The sequence below is a fragment of the Platichthys flesus genome, chromosome 19, assembly GCF_949316205.1.
Source record: "Platichthys flesus chromosome 19, fPlaFle2.1, whole genome shotgun sequence".
NCBI classification, from domain to species: Eukaryota; Metazoa; Chordata; class Actinopteri; order Pleuronectiformes; family Pleuronectidae; genus Platichthys; species Platichthys flesus.
The window spans coordinates 14,251,593-14,271,536 of record NC_084963.1 but is presented as its reverse complement, the minus strand read 5'-3'; the positions used below and the strand labels follow the sequence as shown (position 1 = coordinate 14,271,536).

The following is a 19,944-nucleotide window of genomic DNA, read 5'->3' as shown; positions in this document are numbered from 1 at the left end:
TGTATGTGTATAAATGTAAATACTGAGTGTATGTCGGTGTCGATATCTTTCGTGCAAATGTGTGTTTGGTTACATCGCACTGAATGGAAAGCCATAAAGGTCACAGCAATGCACGTTAAATGAATGTGTGCATTTAACAATTAGCTCTATGTTTGACTGTGTGTGTGCAATAAACCGTAAACCCACTCATGCAGACCAGTACCTGCTCTTTGACTTTCACAACCCAGACTCCATTTACACCTGGCATGAGGTGTGAATGGGAGCTATGACAACCCGACCGAGGTTAAATACCTAAGTCACCAAGAGTCGGGAACTAAAAAATAAAAGTAAAAGTGTCTCAGGATCTAGGCCCTGACACGTGGTATTTATACTAGATTTTTGGGTCTGATGCCGATACAGATATTAGGAAGTCAAAACATGTCCATTACTGATAAGAAAAATTGGCAAGATGTTGGTATTAAACCCTAATTACCAACAATGTAATTGAGGATAGACTTTTTTGCACATTTAAAAAAACACAAATTCAACCAATATAGTTTTATTTAAAGAAATTCAAGTTTTTCATGTAAAGCGTATAAATTAATACACATCGGTTCTTCTTTGTTTATTCTGTAAAATAAGAGTTTTTCACATTGGCAGATATTATCAGCAAATCTATATTTCAGTAGGGCTCTCATTCAAACCATGCTGTTCCAGAGAGGATTTTAAAAGACTGGTAGTGTCACAAAACTATTCAACTCCATTTTTAAAGAGAGGAAAGTCAACTCTCCATTTCAGAGAGTAACTGTCTATAAAAGTGCATTATTGCCCTTTTGCAGCTGTACATGTTTATACTGCGGCTCAAAATGCATCTGTTTTATTGATATTGTCTGCCAGGTCACCTTGCCACACCCACACCCACACACACAGACTCACAGTTTCCACTGGGACACAGCTTAACATCCCAACCGACAAATCCTTACACACAATTTGTAGCTACGGGTATAGAGCCTGACATCGAAGCTGTCAAGGTCAAAAGCTGAGATACTTGTTCTATTTGGGTGTTGAGGCAGGTGATGTTTTAGACACACACACACACACACACACACACACACACACACACACACACACACACACAAACACACACACATACACACACACACACACACACACACACACACACACACACACAGAGAGCTGCAGTTGTGACACAACACTCATTTTTTTAACGGATTGAGTGAGGCCTCTGGGTTTCCAAACATAAAGTGCGGAACAATCCAAAAACTGGGCAGCAAAATCAATAGTGACCTCACGCCCTGCGGTCGTATATTAGAACACCAGCTATGATTATTGAACACAATAATCATAGCTAATGGAACAGTCACGTGCATTGTGTTCTAAATGTTGCTAATGTTGTTTGAAACACGCTCGACCTACTTCATTATGTAAGGTCCATCTTTTTATTCTAATGGAAGGAAGCCAACTCAAACCTTGTAACATAATTCAGCACTTTTACATTTCTTATTCAGTAAATATAATTCGATTTTCTATTAATGAAGTTGTTATATTCACCATGAAACTGAATCAACACCTTTTAAAAACTGCAACATCTGAAGCTTCACAAAGGTTTAATTTATTTCTATTCATAGAAAAATACGCTTTTTTCCATGTTGTGTTTTGTATGTTCTATGAAATAATCCAGGACTGTTTTTCTTCCAACTCCCTCTCATCTTGTATTCTCACAACCCCCCCCCCCATCATTCTTTCTCCATATTGCAGGGTTTCAACTTCATCCCTTCTCCCTGCCATTCTTTGTAATTTATTGTTTGTGCAAGCTGTTGTACATACTCCACAAAACCCCAACGTCCAATCTCTCAGAGGATACCTGTTCAGAATCACCTGTAGCAGCAAGTACGGCATCATCCAGAGAGAAGTTGAATCAAGGGCAAAGGGCCCTGTTCAGAAACTGGGTTTACCTTCCAGTCCAGGTGGTCTGATCACACGTGGAGAGCCACTCAGAAATTCAGTCATCACTTGGTCCTTACAGACAGAATTTACATACGACTTTTTTTGAGCGAGGAGATGAGCTCTGATATCCTAATTGGTCGCTTGTGACGCATGAAGAGAGACGCTCTCTGTAACATCAGGTGTGAACTTACAAACTAGGAGCCGTCTGCTTGTGTTTGGATCACCCATTGTCTGAATTACACGCCAGCCAATATAAATCGCCACTGAATCGGCCGATATGAGCCCCATGGCATATCGGATTTCTTTTTTCTGACAAGCACCAGAAAAGATATGCATTCGTCTTCACATGAAAAACTTTCTTTAAGTTGTAAATACGTTGACTATAGTTTACTTCGTACCAAACCCTCATGACAAAGAAATGTCATTTGTGCTTGAAATTGGACATCTCAGGAATCATTGATCATACAGATCTCCTGAGTGTCTGTGTCAGCAAGGCTCAATAAGAAATGATTGAACATTAAACATCTAAAATTCATGTTGTAAATTAATTCTATGTAATGAAATCACATTTAATATACTTTTTTTAATAAATCAAATGCACTTGTCTATGTGCAAAGGGCTTTACAGAATAATTTGAAAACACGGGATTTTAAAAATGTTTTGGAATTTAGTAATTTTATGGAGAGAGAGAGAGAAAGAGAGACACTGTGATACAAATGTAATCAACACTACAACTTTATGAAAAATAAATCATAACAAAAATTCAATCTAATAAATAAAGGGATCATAAAAAGATAACTTTATGAAGTTTTTCAGCTCCTCTCAGCTCCTCTGCAAGGCTGTTCCAGCTTCTTGGAGCGTGACGCCTGTTTTGGTAGCTGTGTGCAACCAGTAAGTGGACCGAGCGATCCCATGTCTTTCATTGTATGAAACCTTTTGGACTATTAAATCTTCATTGCAGATAAACCAGGTAGGATGAACACAACGTTTTCTAACTTCACTCTGCAACGTAGACTGTTTGAGGAGGACTCATTAAGGATATGGAATAAATCTGAAGTAGCTCTGGATCATTACGACAGGACATGGGAACAGCCCATTCCAAACAAGCGGGATTGGAATAGGCACTGAACTAGTAAAATAAACCTTACGATGTGGACTAAACCATTTTAACCAACAACACCCCAATGAAGTAAAATGGCCAAATGGTATTAACAAGTAAATCACCAATCCATCTCACCCAACACTTGCTAATGGGCTATTGCATTGGCATGATCACATTAAGCCCCCTGTAATCTCTGCAGTAGATGAAGGCTACATAACAAGCAGCCCTAAGCTCTTCAGCAGGCTTTCTGTCAGCGACTGGGAGCCCGGGGCGAGCGCAGACGGACACCCTGAACCGACAGACCGGAGCAGAGTGCGAGGAAGAATCGCCACGAGCACTCCCAAGCTGATTGGGGCAGATTTACACTCCTGGCATATGACTGGGTGGAAAATAGGAAAACGTGCCAATAGCTTGTTAGCTCCTGGCATGTACACACTGCGAACACACTATGTTTACGCGTTCGGTGCTTTGGCAGCAGATGTCACTTAGTGTCGTTGCTCTATACCGACTAACTAAGGTTAATTGGTCAAATCTTCAGAGAGTGATTAATAGATCAGCCATGTGAGACAGACTGGATTACACCGAGAAAAACGGTAAAGTAAGGATAGAAACGCACGCATACACACGCTCGGGTATATACACGGAGTAGAAAATATATATAAATAAATGACCCAAGCTTTAAGAATAACAGAATCAGCTCCAAACGCTGCCTCACGACTCCTCGCATAGATTTAAAATAGATCCAAACAGAGGGTCAGAGGGATCGCTAACAATTTAATTAACTTGTTAAGAATATTGATGATATGGTGACAATGCGCAGCAGCCTGCAGAAGTTTGTATCTTCCAAAAAAAAAAGGGCCGATAACATCTGTAGGTGAATGTTCTATAATCCTATCAGAAAGACAGATGTGCTCCGAACGCAGCAACAGAAGGAGAAACACAATCATCCGCAAACACACTATCTCTCTCTCGCGCGCGCGCGCACACACACACACACACACTCGCATGCAAACACAATTCTTGCATTTACATGTACTTCAGTACAAAAAGATTATTTCGGGCTTTCAGCTTTAACCCGATTTCGCAAACGTCGTATATCCATGAAACCCGGTTTCCCTTATTGGGTTAAGGGATTAGGACACTGACACAGGTAGATTCCTGCTTAGGGTTCTGAAACTTGTTTTTAACATCTGTTCATGGGCATGACACAGGCCCAGTGCAGGGAAAGATACTGGCAGCAGTGAGGCAGGACTCATACATGTGATCTGTGTTTTCAGATGTGTGAGTATGGACCAAGGTTGTTGTCTACAAAGGGCGTAGGAGTAAACTGAAAATCTGCTATACTGTATTTTAAACAAATAAATGTTTCCTTTTCATGTAAATCACATGGTTTCAGCTTTTAGTTAGGTGGGGAAAAATGAAATGTCTTATCAAACTTTTAATAGCAGTGACATTACATCGATTCGTGTCAGGCTCGAATAGGAGAGAGTAAATATGAAATCACTGGATGTTCCTACAGCAGCAGCCCTCACACACTGTCTAACCTTTCTCCACACAACCTCCACCCAGGCCCAGCTAATGGCACTAATATCCTTAGGACATGTCTGACACCACCTGTGATAATGCGACCAGCAGACAGCTCATCCTCTCTTTCAGCAGCACAATGACGTGTCCGCTCTTTCCAGGTAATGAGGGTCAAAAAAAGAACGCGTCAGCATCCTTGTCCCTGCAGAGTAAATAACAGCAAACATGAGAGGAAACTGAACGTGGGAAGGAAGAATTACGCTTTGAACAAAAGTTGGATTGTACTCAGAAGTTTGCAATTTCCCTACCTTACAAAGCATTTACAGATAAGACACAAGTACAAAAAAACATCCGTCCTGGATTTGTCTTTTTTCTCCAAACCAATAAACTAACAGAGATGAAATATTGAAGAAGCCCTGCAAAGGAGAGAGATACTGAAAAAGCCCAGGCACTAGACTCTGAAACGCTCAAAAAGCCACTCAAAGCCTCTAAAGCAGCGATACAACACGCACACAATCGTCCATTCAAACTTTTACATTTCAGTTCTTAGATGAATTGTATATTTGAGAGTGATTGCGGTACTTCTGATAAAAGCAACATTTGATAATGCAGCTGCACGCGCCTGCACTCGGATGTATCTACTCTCGTTCATTATTTATGCCGCGGTCATTTTTAGTCCCGTCCTTTTAACAAATAAAATAGTAATAATAGAAAACATTACCCTAAGCTGTATGGCTGCATTTAAATGGCATTTGGAGTCTCTCAGTGCCGAAAGAGGTAGAGCACATGCCCAAAGGATTACTTCATCTGAGAGAGGGACACTCATGTGTGTGTGTGTGTGTGTGTGTGTGTGTGTGTGTGTGTGTATATAAAGTATATATCTTGTAGCAACTGTTAAACACAGCATGAAAAAGCATTTACAGAATGTAGATATGTACTCTATGCCTGTTTTGTAACATCCAACTCTTCCTTTATAGGTATAGGCGGAACATGTGGTACATTTCTGTGTGTATTTGTGTGTATTTGTGTGTATTATACACCTCCGGGCCGAGCAATGACAGCTCTTTTCTTTTATGTCCTTTGTGCTCTCGTCCCTCCAGCGTCTGTGGTCAGACACTCTCCAGGGCTCGAGTTATGACAGTGGAGAGATACCGACCAATTTACCTCCGACAACTGTCCACATCAACCTGTAATAATGTCTCCTCACTTATAATATTGCGACTTCAAGTCTCGGCAGCTTGAGTCGCAATTTCCATTTGAGTGTTGGTGATTTGTTATTGTTCCATTAAGATTTAAAGCAAGGCTATTCAACATTTACTAAACACTACTCTTGAAGGGTCAGGGCTTTAAATAGAGACCTTATGAAATGCAGCTGAGCCCGTTTTAGTTCAACACGTCAAACATTGCATTTCTGGACGGTCAGAAAAGGAGACTTTTGTAAACAATGATGTTAACACCGAAGTTCTCTTCCTGGCTGGGTCTTATCCATAACTATGTATCCTTCCCTCATTCCTCATGTGGTTATTGTAATATCCTCATGACGACAATATGGGTTACTTAAACGTTTGTTTATTTACTAACTGCACCACCGACATAGCATAGCACGGGGCTCACGTCTTCTCTGGTCGTGTTCCTCTAACCCCGTGTCTTATCCGTCCACCCCAGCGTCAACTCCCCCTAGTGGAGGAGTGCTGATGGGCTTTTCTCTGAACTTTCTTCCTCAGAGAAAATCTAGTAGAAGCTGACACAATTTTTTTTTTTTTAACTATATATAACTTTATCTCTATTCCCATATATACAACCCTCAAGAACATCTCTACGCTAGGGATTCGGGTGGACTACCTCATCCCAGTGAGATTCCAGGACGCATTCTTGTCCTGTGGATGTGGAACTCACTACTAAACTGACAATAGCCATTCCAATCATACAAAGTCTTTTTTTTAATTTTAATTTTTTAGCTTGCCGAGAAGTAATCAGGAGCCTTTCTAGCTCGCTGAGACCTTCTCACTGCTGGTTGTTCCTCTGCCGGAACTGGCTCTGTCAGTTCATCGGCTTTTTCTGCTGCCGTGCCGTCATCACCAGCGCAGAAAGAGGTCTCAGGGCCGATTGGTGGTTCCACTAGTGAAACCTCACGTAAGGCCTCAGGTTTCTTTGTCCGTGGCAGAAGTTCCCCATCGCCAATTGTTATATCCTCACGACCACAAGATGGGTTACTTAAACGTTTGTTTATTTACTCACTGCACCACCGACATAGCATAGCAGGGGGCTCACTTCTTCTCTGGTCGTGTTCCTCTAACCCCGTGTCTTAACTGTTCATCCCAGCGTTACCTCCCCCTAGTGGAGGATGGGTGCCGGTAGGCTTTTCTCTGAACGTACAACAGTTATCATGTGACAAAAGAGAAACAGCCTCAACTACCAGTGCTAAAAGCAACGTAGACCCTGTCGTCGGTAAAAACAAAGAGATCCCTGGCTGTTACTTCTGTAGTGTTTCCTGCAGCTAAAGAATAAACTGCAGAGGAGACTATCTGAATGGTCCTGCTGATGAATTTTCAGGTGTTTTGATCAGGATAAGTTCTGGCATTTAAAATGCTCATTTTGAAGGAGATGGTATTTGTGTGGGTGTGGCTCCTCAAAAGACTAATATGTTTCCTTGAGCTCTAACAACAGGGTTGTTTGTATTTCCTTGCCTGTGGGGCATCGCTGCGTATCTTGGCCGTCGCATGTCAAGTGGAATAATTTCAAAACGTTGGCAGAAATGTGTTTTGCATCACAGGTGGGTGCATCTGGTGAACACCACTTCAACAAGGGTAAACAAATATTGAAATATCTCAAGATTTTCGGGAAATCAGTTTTTTACCTTACAAAATCAGCTAAAATCCTGCTGATGGTACGTTGACCTGTGATAGGAAGACTGGTGTGTCCGTCTTTCCCAGTCCATGCTCACTCGCGGCATCTCAAACTGGAGTTAGTCCCAGCAAGTTATGTTAGATTAGTGCAAGAGCAAAGTATCGATTTAAAAAGTTCATTTTAAAGTCATTAAATGGAGGCTGTTGTGTTTGTTACAGCGACGGAACATCTGGGTTTGGGAAGCCAGGGATCATTAAGATTATATATCATTCAGCCACGTTTCAGCTCAGTGAGTGGCACGACACATTTGCAGTTTGGTTGAGGTGATTGAGGGAACATTGGACATGAATGCTCGGACTTGAAGCTAAAAGAATAAATCATCACTAGTGGCTGCGGAGGCTGCTGGTGCCGGTCAATGTGTTTCTTTAAATGACAGGATCACAATCTGTAAAGACTCAATAGGTCAGTAGCTGTGCACATTAATATCAGCGACACAGCATCTATCTAAAGTTTACTAACACAAGACAACATTAGCCACCATACATGACTGGACCAGAGGTGCGGTGGCAAAACACCACAGGTTGAGGAATTATGCATTACGGATTCAGAATTTATATTGCCAGAGGTCCATTGCTTAATTTCCTTTCATAAAGGGACGACAACAAATTGTTTGCGTTGGTTCATGTTCACATTGATTTACGGGATGGTGACTCAGCCGATCGAACCTAAGACTCCTTCATTCATCCCCCTTCAGCTCCACCCAGGATCCCCTGGCTCTATCAGAAGCTGTGCAACCATTCACTCTCTGTATTTGAGTACTCGCATCGGTACTTACTGTTCTTGCGTTCACATAATGCACATTTCCATAAAGCAAACACTATAAATAGGCATTATGGGTAATCAAACCTAGTGCCTGTACAAAGAACCTGGACCTGCCATCAGTAGTATCCAAAGAGAGTTTGTTAGAAGCCTCCTTTCGCCCGGCTTCTAGGATCTATGACTCATTATACCTTCGAGGATGCTTTTCCCTATGTTCACGTGATTCATGTGATTCCAGAGATGTCAGCAGCACTCAGTGCAAACATTCTCCTATTCTGCATTACCGCTGCATCGAAACAGCCGAGGACGTTTTAGGCTGCTATAAGCAGGAGACATTACTGTAGATTTATCCCTCCTGTCTGCGACGCCTCAAAGCTACTTCAGCCGTACATTTTCCACTTCTTTCTCTCGCTGAAGGAAGCTGACAGGTGCGGTACACATCATCTCTTTTTCTCTCCCAAGCCGGAGGGAAACAGCTCTGCCTCTTACAGCATTCAGCGAAAAAACGATTGATAAGGCAGCATTGGGATTTATGTAGAGCCGTGGCATTGAGTAATTTACAGTGTGGACGATTGGGTGAAATCTTCTGCCTGGGCCTCTGATGCAGTACCTGCCTGTTTAATGGTCCTGTGTCATTGCTCAGGAGCTACTTCTGAATTGTTCGAGGTCATTAGTGGGTCCTCCTCAAACAGGTCCACATTACTCTGTCACTTTGTATTGTTTGTGGCCTGGACGTTGCGTGCAGAGCTTTTTATAAACAGTCTATAGTGCATAATACATCCAATTAAATCCTACCTGGTTTATGTGCAATTAGGATTTTAAAGGCAATGCCATTCATATAATTGGCTTTATTACTGTTCTTGTGTGTGGCTCACATATTTCCGACTTGATGAAATAGAAACGATCTGGCGGCGATTTTGACCCTGCACTGTCACCCACATGTCGACCACCGCTGTATTTTAAGCAAGTAATTAGAATAGGACATGCTTAACTTGGCCCCCGCTGTCTGTTTGCACCCCCCACCCCACCCATCACACACACACACACACACAAACACACTGGCAGCTCCATTACATTTTTATGACTATTGAACATTTGGCGATATTGCAACAAACTTGGCCCTGCACTTTCAATTTGAAGAATTTCCTGGTAGATGTTGTGCAGTTATATACAGGGACGACTTCTAAAGCCATATTTTCTTATTCACAAAGTGAGATACTGTGGCGCTGGTGTCTGGTCGGTTAGATTTGGGCATCATGCAGAGCTTTTATGGAAAACAGCCTCTTTAACATAGTGAATCGTGGTCACGACATAGCAAACCCCCTTGGTGAGCTGATCATACAGAAGGTCCGCCTCTCGTCATACGCTGTTTCCAAATCCACAAGAGACGTCGACAGACATCTCCTAAAGGTCATCACTCACTGACGCTACAGCTCTGCAGATTGACGTCTCAATCCAGTCACTTCTTGTCACTGTTATTCAAGACAGATGCATTATCCCCCCCTCCCCCCCCCCCCCCCCCCCCCCCCCCCCCCAGGCTCCCTACAGGCTATTTTCTTTACCGCAAATACTGAAGGAACCAATGATTTTATTTTCAGGCTGTATGGGAATGAAGGCGTTTGCCGAGAATGGAAAAATAAACCTGCTGTTCCCTGTTATGTCTCACTTTCTCCCCCCACCTCAGATCTTTTCTCAGTCTCCTGCCGTCTCCTCTGTTCCCTCCTCCTTCTTCCTCTTCTTCTTCCAAGTTACCTCCTCACCTCTCAGTCTGTCTGCAGCTGCAGTCTCCCGCAGCAGCGCGGCGCCGTGTTGAAGTATGCTAATGAGGCGGCGGCATATGGCTCATTCCTTATTTAAGCCCAGGCGTCAGACAGACAGTAAGCCACTCAGCCCGCTTGAGCGTCCCGTCCCCCCACCTGCCCCCGCTGGATCACACCACGCTGATCTCTTAATGAGGCTCAAGCGTTCTCACAATCAGCTCAACGCACCTGGCAGGATCAGTAACTACTGCTTTATCACTTCAATCTGGGCTCCCATGTAAATCCTGTTACAGGACAATATGCGGAGAGCGCTTACTTAACACCGCCGCATTGTACCGAAAGGAGCTGGAAAACTGATACGACTCCACGAGCTCCGTCTGCGTGTGTGCGCACACACCCTGTCAGAAACATTAATTCATGCATACACAGACACACACAGACACAGACACCGACACACCTTTACCCACTGACAGGCTGGTATGTAGCCCTCTTCCATCATGCTGTTGTAAGCACTCTGTCACTGTGACAGTCCTGCTCTATTTGGTGATAGGAGGGTACGACCTTGCCTATCTCGCGCGGTTAGTCACGGATTTACAAGTGCACACACATAAGCGCACAAATCACTGTCATGCCAATGCAACGGCGACTTAGGCTGAGGTTTGATACGGGCCCTATGTGTTTGTGCTGGAAGTGAATGAGAAATGGGAGCGTCAATCCATTCGAGGATTTATGACTCAAGTTGCTTTTACAGCTTTTCTTTAAGCTTTTTCATTCACAACTAAGTAAGTTATTATTATAAGCATTAATGGTGGAACTTAAAACACAACATAGGGGTAATGTTGAGATGATAAAGAAAAAGAAGATAAAGTTGTGATATCATGAGCATAATGAATTGAGAATAAACTCCTATTACAAGATAATCAAAAATGTTGAAGGAATCACAACAATAACACATTGTCTTATTACAAATATTGTTTTACATATTTTACAAAAAAGTTATGATTTTCATCGTACTTGAAAGACTTCAACATGGCCCTGCTACTCCATGAGAACAACTAGTTCAGTACAGATACCAATTCCAGACAAATACATTTGAACGTGTGCGACAGCCACACATTACAAGCGAATATATTAGCAGGTCGGGAAAAATCATCACATGTCACACGTCTAAAACACAAGCGAGGAACACCCATCGTGTTCATGTGAGGAAGTTTTAAAATATCCATTCAAAATCTCGGTGAAGAAAACACCCTCGACCAGAGAGAGGATGACACACTCAATCGTGTAACTAGAGGCAGTAGATTTAGCTTTTCTGGTAAAGCAGGTGGAACAATTTTTTATGCTGCCTGAACCACTTTGCATGACATGAAAGTAGCTTATTATTTACACAAGAGTTCATTGTGCAATATTCAGAATATCAATATTTGAATAAATTAGGACGGATCTCAAAAAAGTCTGCACTTGGATGCTTCACTTAGATGTGTCACAACCTGCATCAAAAAAAAAGAAGCTGTGATGGATTCATGTAGCTGGGATCTAAATCTCTTAAGTGTTACAAGGCCTTAGTTCTCTGCTAAGAACTGCTCTGCTTTCCCTGAGGGCTGAGACGGTACGCTTCGGAACAAAGGGAAGTAAATGGCTCTAACTAGTGAGATGGTGTGTGTGTGTCTGTGTGTCTGTCTGTGTGTGTGTGTAATGAAATACATCTAAACCTCACACTTCCAAATATAACTTCAAACAGCTCTGTGTCAATGTTTGTTCACCTCGCTGTCTCTCATTCCCAAAAGACACGGCACTTCCCACTATGCAGTCTCACTCAAACAACTGTGTTTGCCTTAGCGAGGCCAGACAAGTGACATAAGTTTGATAAAAGAAATAAAATACACACACACACACACAGACCCACACAAACACCCACATTAAGAGGTGCTTATACTTTTCTCCGCGTTCCCTCTGTGTTTCCATCAGTTTCGGCAACACAAAATCCTCTCAAAATATTAGTACACAAAGACGAGAGCGTGAGACCTACAAAACCAAAAATGCAACCGGGTCAAACTCTCATCAGCAATACTGAAAACGGTTTCTTGCCGTGAGCTTGAGGCACGATGACACGTTTCACAATAAAACAATTAAAGATGCTGCATTTTCATGAGACAGCTTTGCAGTTTGTCCGTATCTTTATATCCCATCTTTTTTATTAGGTATTACATCTCAGCATTAGAAAATATATTGTATATATAAAATGAGGGCCAGAGCATCCACCTCCATCTCTGTGGGTTATTTTGAGACTGAAGGCATTCTTTATATAACCGTCACTATGCTTTTCTTCTGCCTCTTCGATCTTGAGGGTCAAAACGTGTTCGATGTGTGCAAGTGGTGAAACACTTGTATGGTTGTAGAGAATTGGGGCGTGGCAATACCAGCGTCACTTAGACAATCTGAACGGAGCAGCCCACTCAGCGTGTGTCACCTACACTTACAGAACTTGGTACAGACCTGTTGCATGTCCAGATGTACAAAAAAGCCTCTTGGGCCAATGGCTGTAGCCCTCCAGGAAGTCGGACATTTTGGAGAGTCTCAGGCGTTTCTTTTTAATAGATTCACTTCAAAATCAGGTTGAGATGTCAATGAGGAAAAATAAGATGAAATATTTGGAAAAATAATAAAAGGTTTCATTTTCATTGACCAGCATATTTGAGCGTGGTGTTGAAATCGGGATGTTCTGCCATGACACAGGAAGTTCCCAGTTCATGTTTTGATCTCCCCCAAACCTAACACGTTAACAGTCCCGCCCTGAACAAATATTTACCAGTAGTTAGTGGTGGAGTCAAAATCTTTCTATAGCGCCCCCTATATGTCTCAAATTCAGTCGCCACACGCACCGTGACCAGACGGCACACGTTAACCAATCGTGCCGCTTGGATCCCTTACATACACGTAGTGTGAGGGCTCGCTCAATGCTGCTTGCAACTTGAATTAAGTTATATCATAGGATCAGTTGTCACAGTAGGAGCTTACAACCGCTTTTGATTCTCAACCTCGGCCATTATGGCTCCATTAACTTTTTGTCACATTTCTCACACAATGTGTTTCAGGTTTTCGCGCTGTCTCTGAGAGCCCTTTTATTTCCTCACTTGCTGCTTTATTCATTTCCTTTTCTGCACTTTACTGTTGAAATTCTCACTTCAAGTCTGACTAATTCATATCCCCAATTTCTAAACAGAGCATAACCAAAATCATGGAGTGGTCCTTTTGAAAATGTTCTCCCCTCCTTCGTCTTTGATAAAACTAAAGACCTCTCTGGCTTGATACATGGGATTCTTAAGGGAGTACAACTGTAATCACTGAGGGTCCTTGGGGATCAAAACACAGTAGACAAACTCATTTATAAACTCTCTCTTGAAAGGAAGCAACGTTAAATCGTCATTATTTTATAATTGTTTTGCGAACAAAAGCAGGTTTGTGAGTGCAGCCATAGTGAAAAGACCTTCCATCTCCCTGTTGTCAAATTCTGCTTGATTATAACCCTGGTGAAAATGTAGCGACCGAGGGCATGTTCCTATTTCAGTTTGAAACAGCTTAAGAGCTTTGTGTGTTGCGTGCATGTGTCCACTGTGAACACGGGGGCGTGTGTGTTCTCCTCTGACTCACTGTCCAGCCTCCTCCGTCTGTGGTCATGTCACAGTAGACCTGGAAGCCTGCAGGGAAGTGAACCGGAAACACGGAGTAGATGCCATCCTCCCTCTGACCACCAGCGTACAGGTCGCCGCAGTCACGTGGGCGCGAGCCTAGGGAGAGGTGAAAACAGAGGAGGCACAAAATCAAATGAGGTCCAGCCTGGCTCGCGAGGGCAACGAGCGCTCGCAGCCGTAAGAACGAAGAGAGGGGATGAGGAAAAACACAGCCAGGCTACTGCAGAGGCCCGTGAACATGAGGTGTGAAGTCGTCCCGTCAAATGATGGATCTCAAAAAGTAAAAATGAGTTTGGTTTTCTTTTCGAGGGTAAGGTCTTTCGGTTTAAGAGCAGGACTTATTTATTTTACGCTCATATTAGTGTAATGCTTGTTTTTCTTTAATCACAGTAACGGGAAGGCGGTGTGATAATAAAGGGGACTTCCTGTTTGTAATGTAGGGGACTCTTGAATCTAAAGAGTCCACAATGAGGGCGGGACAATTTCACTTGTAATCACTATACGTCGGGGAATTTTGCGCGCACTCAGACGCATGGTGAACGTGAGGAGACGAGCTGAAGCTGGAGTAAGGAGTTCAGGCACAAGCAGGGTAGGTTTGAGTGCAAGCAGGTTTTTCAGTTTACAAAATGTGAATGTGAAATCAATAAGTCCTGGCCTCCAACTGAGAAACACCACTGTTGAATGAAGTCAGGCGGAAAACAAAATAAACGAGGTGGTACAGAATGTCTGTGCCGCAGAGGAAGGACCCCAAAAAGATGGACGGGCGAGATGGATGGGGGGGGAGGATAAAGAAAAACAAGACAGAAGGCCAGCTGTTCCAAATAAAGAAGGGAGGATGTGGAGAAGAAGCAGAAACACAGCGCGGAGACGCAGACTTGAGACGGCACGAGTTGTGAGTGAAAGAGGAAAACAAAGAGTGGGGGAGGAAGACGTACGGCTCACAGTGAGGAGCCGTGTACATCTGAGTGATACGACACCAGCGGAGAGGGTGCGGGGTATAGAAAGGGAATTCACGAAGAGTCAGGGCGTAGGCAGAGAAAAGGAGACAGGAGGCTTGTAAGCTACAGCCGTGAGGAGCAGCAGCACCCTCGTCTGTGACTCAGAAACCCCGTCTCACACCAGGGGTACAACAAAAAAAAAATCGATTCCCCAGGAAGAGGGAGAGGAATTCTGTGATGAGTACAGTGTCATAGATTATGCATGCCAGCCTTCACCGGGTCAAACTCCTGAATTTAAAACAGCCGGGAGAGTTCTTGAAAAGGCCGTACGAGATTACCTTTTTTTTTTTTTGGTAACAGTCCCTACATGATATGGGATGTTTGGTCTCCCCGAAGCTTTTCCGTCTCTCTGTCCGCCCTAATAAGCTCCGACTTTCATCATCATCACACATAAATGGTAAGAATTTCACAGTCGCTCTCTGTCATTACAGGAAGCTGAGGATGTCTCGGCTCCATGGGACATTCAAAAAGACACTCATCATTATTTCAGAATTTGGTCCTCTATAACAAAGGCTTTCAAAGTTAGGTTTTTTTTTTAATGTGTTAAATGATCCTTTGCGAGAGAGAAGTTCCTCCTCCGCGGACCCTCGTATCGATCGTGCTGCTGCTGCTACTCGTCCGCTTGCTTGACTTACTTCACGACTTCACACACATTTAGTATTCTGCGGGTCCATCGTTTGGTAATTCCTCCCCATTGCTTGTCATCTTCCCTGAGCCCAACATGTAACCCCCTCGCTCTCTAATTGACATGATGTGTCAGAAGTAGTTTCCCGTCACGGCTCGGACCCGTTTTCCACATTTCTCGCGTTCTTCTTGTCGTCTCTTCGCCCGCCGCTAATGCTCCCTGTCATTTCAGCGCCGGCTGTTCCCTCCCGCCCCGCAGTAGTTATTGCCTCCCCGATTCGCCCAGTGTGTCCCCCGCCTTCAGCCATCGCTTAATGCCCGCACACACCTGTGAACCAGTTTCCCATCGGCCAATCAGCTCCCCGGCATTCACCGCACGGAACACTCTGCCTCCGTTTCCTGCCAGACTGCAGGTGCACATGTTGCCATAATAATTCCCTCGACGTGTTGCCTGTTTCCACCTGCATGGACAATTATGGGCTTTTTTCCCCCCAATTTACACCAAGTGTCAGCATGTGATCTCCATGTGGATACATCACCCAGACAATAACATCCGAGCACATGCATCATTCATTTTTGACTGTTGTTTTTTTGGCGAGAGGAGACATGTTAGTTTTCTGCCTTTGTACCTTTTACCAGGCCTTTACTAAGCTCACTATAAGAGGCAAAGTAAGGTCTTTTTTAACTTCTTGGGTTATTTTGAATTGGTCATGCTCTACGATCTGCCGCCTTTTTTCATTAGTGTTTTCTTTATCTCGTTTTATGTATTTTCAAGCAAGCCCATTTTTGCTCTTAATTAATAACCTTTTCCTGGTTCTATTCCATGTCCTAATATAAGGGTTGGTAATTCTGGAAGGGTTAGCAAGAGCAGGCTTCTCTTAAAAAAAAAAACGCAACCAAGACTTCCCGCGCCCTCCAGCAGCTCTCGTCAAAGCTGCGCCCCAGAAACACATGAACGGACCCGGACTAGAAAACTGCCAGAAGCCGACTTTTCCTTGACTTGCTTTCTCACATTATAGGTCTCTCCAGCAGGGTGTGGGCAGGCATGCTGGTTAGTAACAGACAGCTAGGTGTCAGTCATGCGAGGGGCCACAGACACCGGCTTTTTAAAAATCGATCAATGGCTTTCAGGACGTGAAGAGGATTTCAATGAAAAAAGTGTTTAAGAAACATATTGCCAACCCTACTTTTAAGATATTGGAACATATTTACTTCTCACTCCTCCTGGACGATGCACCTTCATGCCGATGTACATGTACTTATACTTTATATCTATGTTTGAATATATCTACTTATCATTAGTGGAGATAGTGGGTGTGAAATGGTTTGAGTGTATGTTTGTTTGATATGATTTATTATGTTTCTGTGTAAAGGATGAAAACGAGAATTACATTTTTATTTGGCTGAGATTTATTCCAAACAAAATGCCAGACTACGTTCACATGTGGACTGGTTCCTATTGCAATGCTGTTCACATTTTCCTCATCCCAATAGGATATTGTGCAGATTGCTTCTCTTGCTTAGTTTGTACAGATCAACTGTTAATGGAGCCTCAGTTGAATTACAGTAAGCTTTGTGCTGTCTGATCTTATCTGTTTGAGTTCCTTTCCTGCACAAACCGAGCCTTTACATTCCCACCTGTAGAATTATACACCTTTTTGACGAACTACAGTTCTATAATTGAACAGTCCCCCTGGCTGTGTGTCCATAGATCTCATAGATCCCAGCTCCAAAGTAACTCGCCTCTGATGGTCTATAAACGCTTAAAGGACAAGGCTGGATTCCCACGAAAATATCAAAGTATACGATGGGCCTGTCTCTCCATACCTTCTGACAGTCTGAACTGTTCTGGCTCCTGCTGAAATTGATTTTATTAAAAAGGGTTTTCCTGAATCAGCTCACCACTGTAGTTTCTAACAGAAGGAACAGAAATAGTGCATTTTTCTGTTCTATTTTCTGCTGCTGAGAACCATACATTTGTAGCAGCGGATGTGGGACTGACTCAAGAGAAAAATCTTATGTTTACAAAGGAATACATCCCCTATTGCGACTTATTAATGTGCGTTAATATAAAATATCTTGGTCATTGGCACAGAGTGATGATCTAACAGGCTCTGAATACACAGATTATGGCTATAGCAGTGGGATGGGACCTCTGAGGAGAGAGAGACTTGTTCTTAACCCGTCTGTGTGGGGATAAAATCGTCAGTTACATAAACCCTCCGAAGCAAGTCACTCTGACATCTCAGGCCCTGCACAGTGGGAACTCAACTCATTTGAATGCACCCTGCCCTCCTACCTTCAGCTAACACGTCTCATTTAGTCACAAGCATTACAGTGGTTTCCCAGTATGTCCTGCATCCAACCTTTATTCATGCCTTGACTCTCATTTTTGTTTTAAAATGTATTACTTATAGTTCTGAATTATTTATATAGCAGCGAAAATGCTAATAAAAAAAAGTAGTAAATGTCAAAGCAATATGCATGTGCTTATAGGCTGCAAACTGTTTGAACTTTAACTTGTAAATCCTAAAGGAACCAAATGAAAAGTAGAATTCTTACAGGGGTTTTAAGTTTGCACACAGACATGAACATTACATCTGAAAATGTGCTGTTGCGTTTGCGTATGCGTACAGTTTTTATTTATTTTTTATTTTGTTACTTTGCACCTGAGTGTGAACACTTAGTATATGAGAGAGTCAGTGAAATAGTAAATTAATTTGACATTCACACACTTTCTAACAGTGCATCTATGTGCATCCCTTTCTCTATCACACATCACGTATACACTTGCTGACAGGAGCAATTCAGGGTTCAGTGTCTTGCCCAAGGACACTTTGGCACGTGAAATGAAAATGAGACTGGGCTCAATACCCCCGCCCTCTGGTCAGTGGACGACCCGCTCTACCTCCCGCGGCCTCAACCACAACTGCCCCAGCACCTGGTACACTGACCGCACAGTATGTAAGAATGACATTGAATTACGAAAGGATCAATAGTGTACGTGTTAGTGACATGCAGGTCAACACGAGAATCTATTGCATGCTGAAAAAAAGTGCACACATGTATAATACGTTTTATATCGTGTGTGATTAGTGCTGATGTGGTGTTTATTCTACTTCAGTGAAAGATGTCTTTGATAAAATGTCAAGGTTGCACTTTACAAAGAACCACAAACTGATAGCCTCTGGGTGCTTTGAGCGAAAACCAGGCCTGTGAGTAGGAGTTGGTGGACTTAATGTAATGTAGGTATCATTTAGATGAACTCAATGCTTTTGTGTATTTTTCTACACCGTACAGCATTGTGATGTATTGGCATACTATAACACGGTGAGCATGTATAACCGTATAAGACGCTTCAAACCTTGTGAAGCTCTGTCCATGGTGCTGATTGGTCAATTTGTTTGCGTCGTGAACAGCTTCACTCCTGACACTTACATGGCTTGAGGATATCTGTGCTTTAAATAGGTCAATGTGATGCACTCTGGGAAAATTCCGAATCCATGAAGGCCTACCTGAATTCCAAGTAGCAATAATGAATTATAAATCAAATAACAGTGACTTATTGCGCCATCTCCATTGCAAAGTATTATAGCCTAATTAGGAACTAATTTACGGAAGAAAATTATTCCAGTTAAAATTAATTATCTCCTGGGTTATTAGAAAAGGGATGAAGAAATAAGGAAAAGACTGCCACTGCAAATAATTTAAGTATTTCTGCACAAGACCGGGCTCTTAGTAAATCTTCTTTGTCTGTATGAAGCCCAGGAAGGTTTATGACGTGTGATGTGACGCATCCCAGCTTTAAGAATAGGAGTGGCTCAAATTACTGCTGTTTTAAGAATAACAGTCAGAGGCCTTTTATGCTTGACAGATTCAGCACCATGGAAATCATTACCGATAAAAATGTACAGGCGATTTCGCACAGAAGAGTACATTTAAAGACGTCAGAATAAATAGTATCTAACAGTTGCAGTGTCGCTGAATGACCCTTGAGCGATGGCTAAGGAAAAGGTAAAAGGTCTGCATAAAATTAACTAGGGACGTTTTAAGGGTCTTTAAGGGAGCCCTGGCAAAAGGGACTTAATTATTTTTGCATCAAAATGTCTAAACAGTGCATACCGTACTAATACAAAATAATAAAGTAGTAAGGCTTTAGTGCAAACCCCAACATCATCCCAGCTACATCATCCTTTTAAATGTCCTAGTCTTTAACCAAATGCTCACTTTACAAAGCTTTAAGCAGAAATGTAGAGGCATGGGGCTTTGTAAGGGGGGTCTCAGACCATGGTGTCTTAGCAGTCTCCTGTATCGATAAGTAAATCTTCACCCCAAAGTTTGGAAACCCTGGGTAGCATTAGGAACCACATTGAATTCATAAGTATTAGTTTTATATATTAATTTGGTACTAAATATGATAATAAAACCATATTTAATGAATGACATCCAAAAAACATTCACACAATTTAGTTAACACCTCAAAAAACACATTTAAGTGTTAGAATCCTCTCAGCTTGAGGCCAAGAGCAATTACTTGCTTTGCCTACCCTGTTGTGGCACGGAAATATAATGTTGGTTTTCTCTTTTATCTAATTTGTATAGAAATAAGTGTTGTAATCTTTAAGAGTAAA

At 42.5% G+C, this 19,944-nt stretch overlaps 1 protein-coding gene across 2 annotated transcripts in view; it reads right to left on the bottom strand.

Moving 5' to 3' along the window:
- Positions 1–19,944, bottom strand: part of fibcd1b (fibrinogen C domain containing 1b) — a 107,143-nt gene that overhangs the window by 41,879 nt on the left and 45,320 nt on the right. For both annotated transcript variants that reach the window (XM_062412218.1, XM_062412219.1), the window contains one exon: positions 13,651–13,787. In XM_062412218.1, coding sequence (XP_062268202.1) covers positions 13,651–13,787 — 137 coding nt within the window. The remainder of the gene's footprint in view (positions 1–13,650; positions 13,788–19,944) is intronic.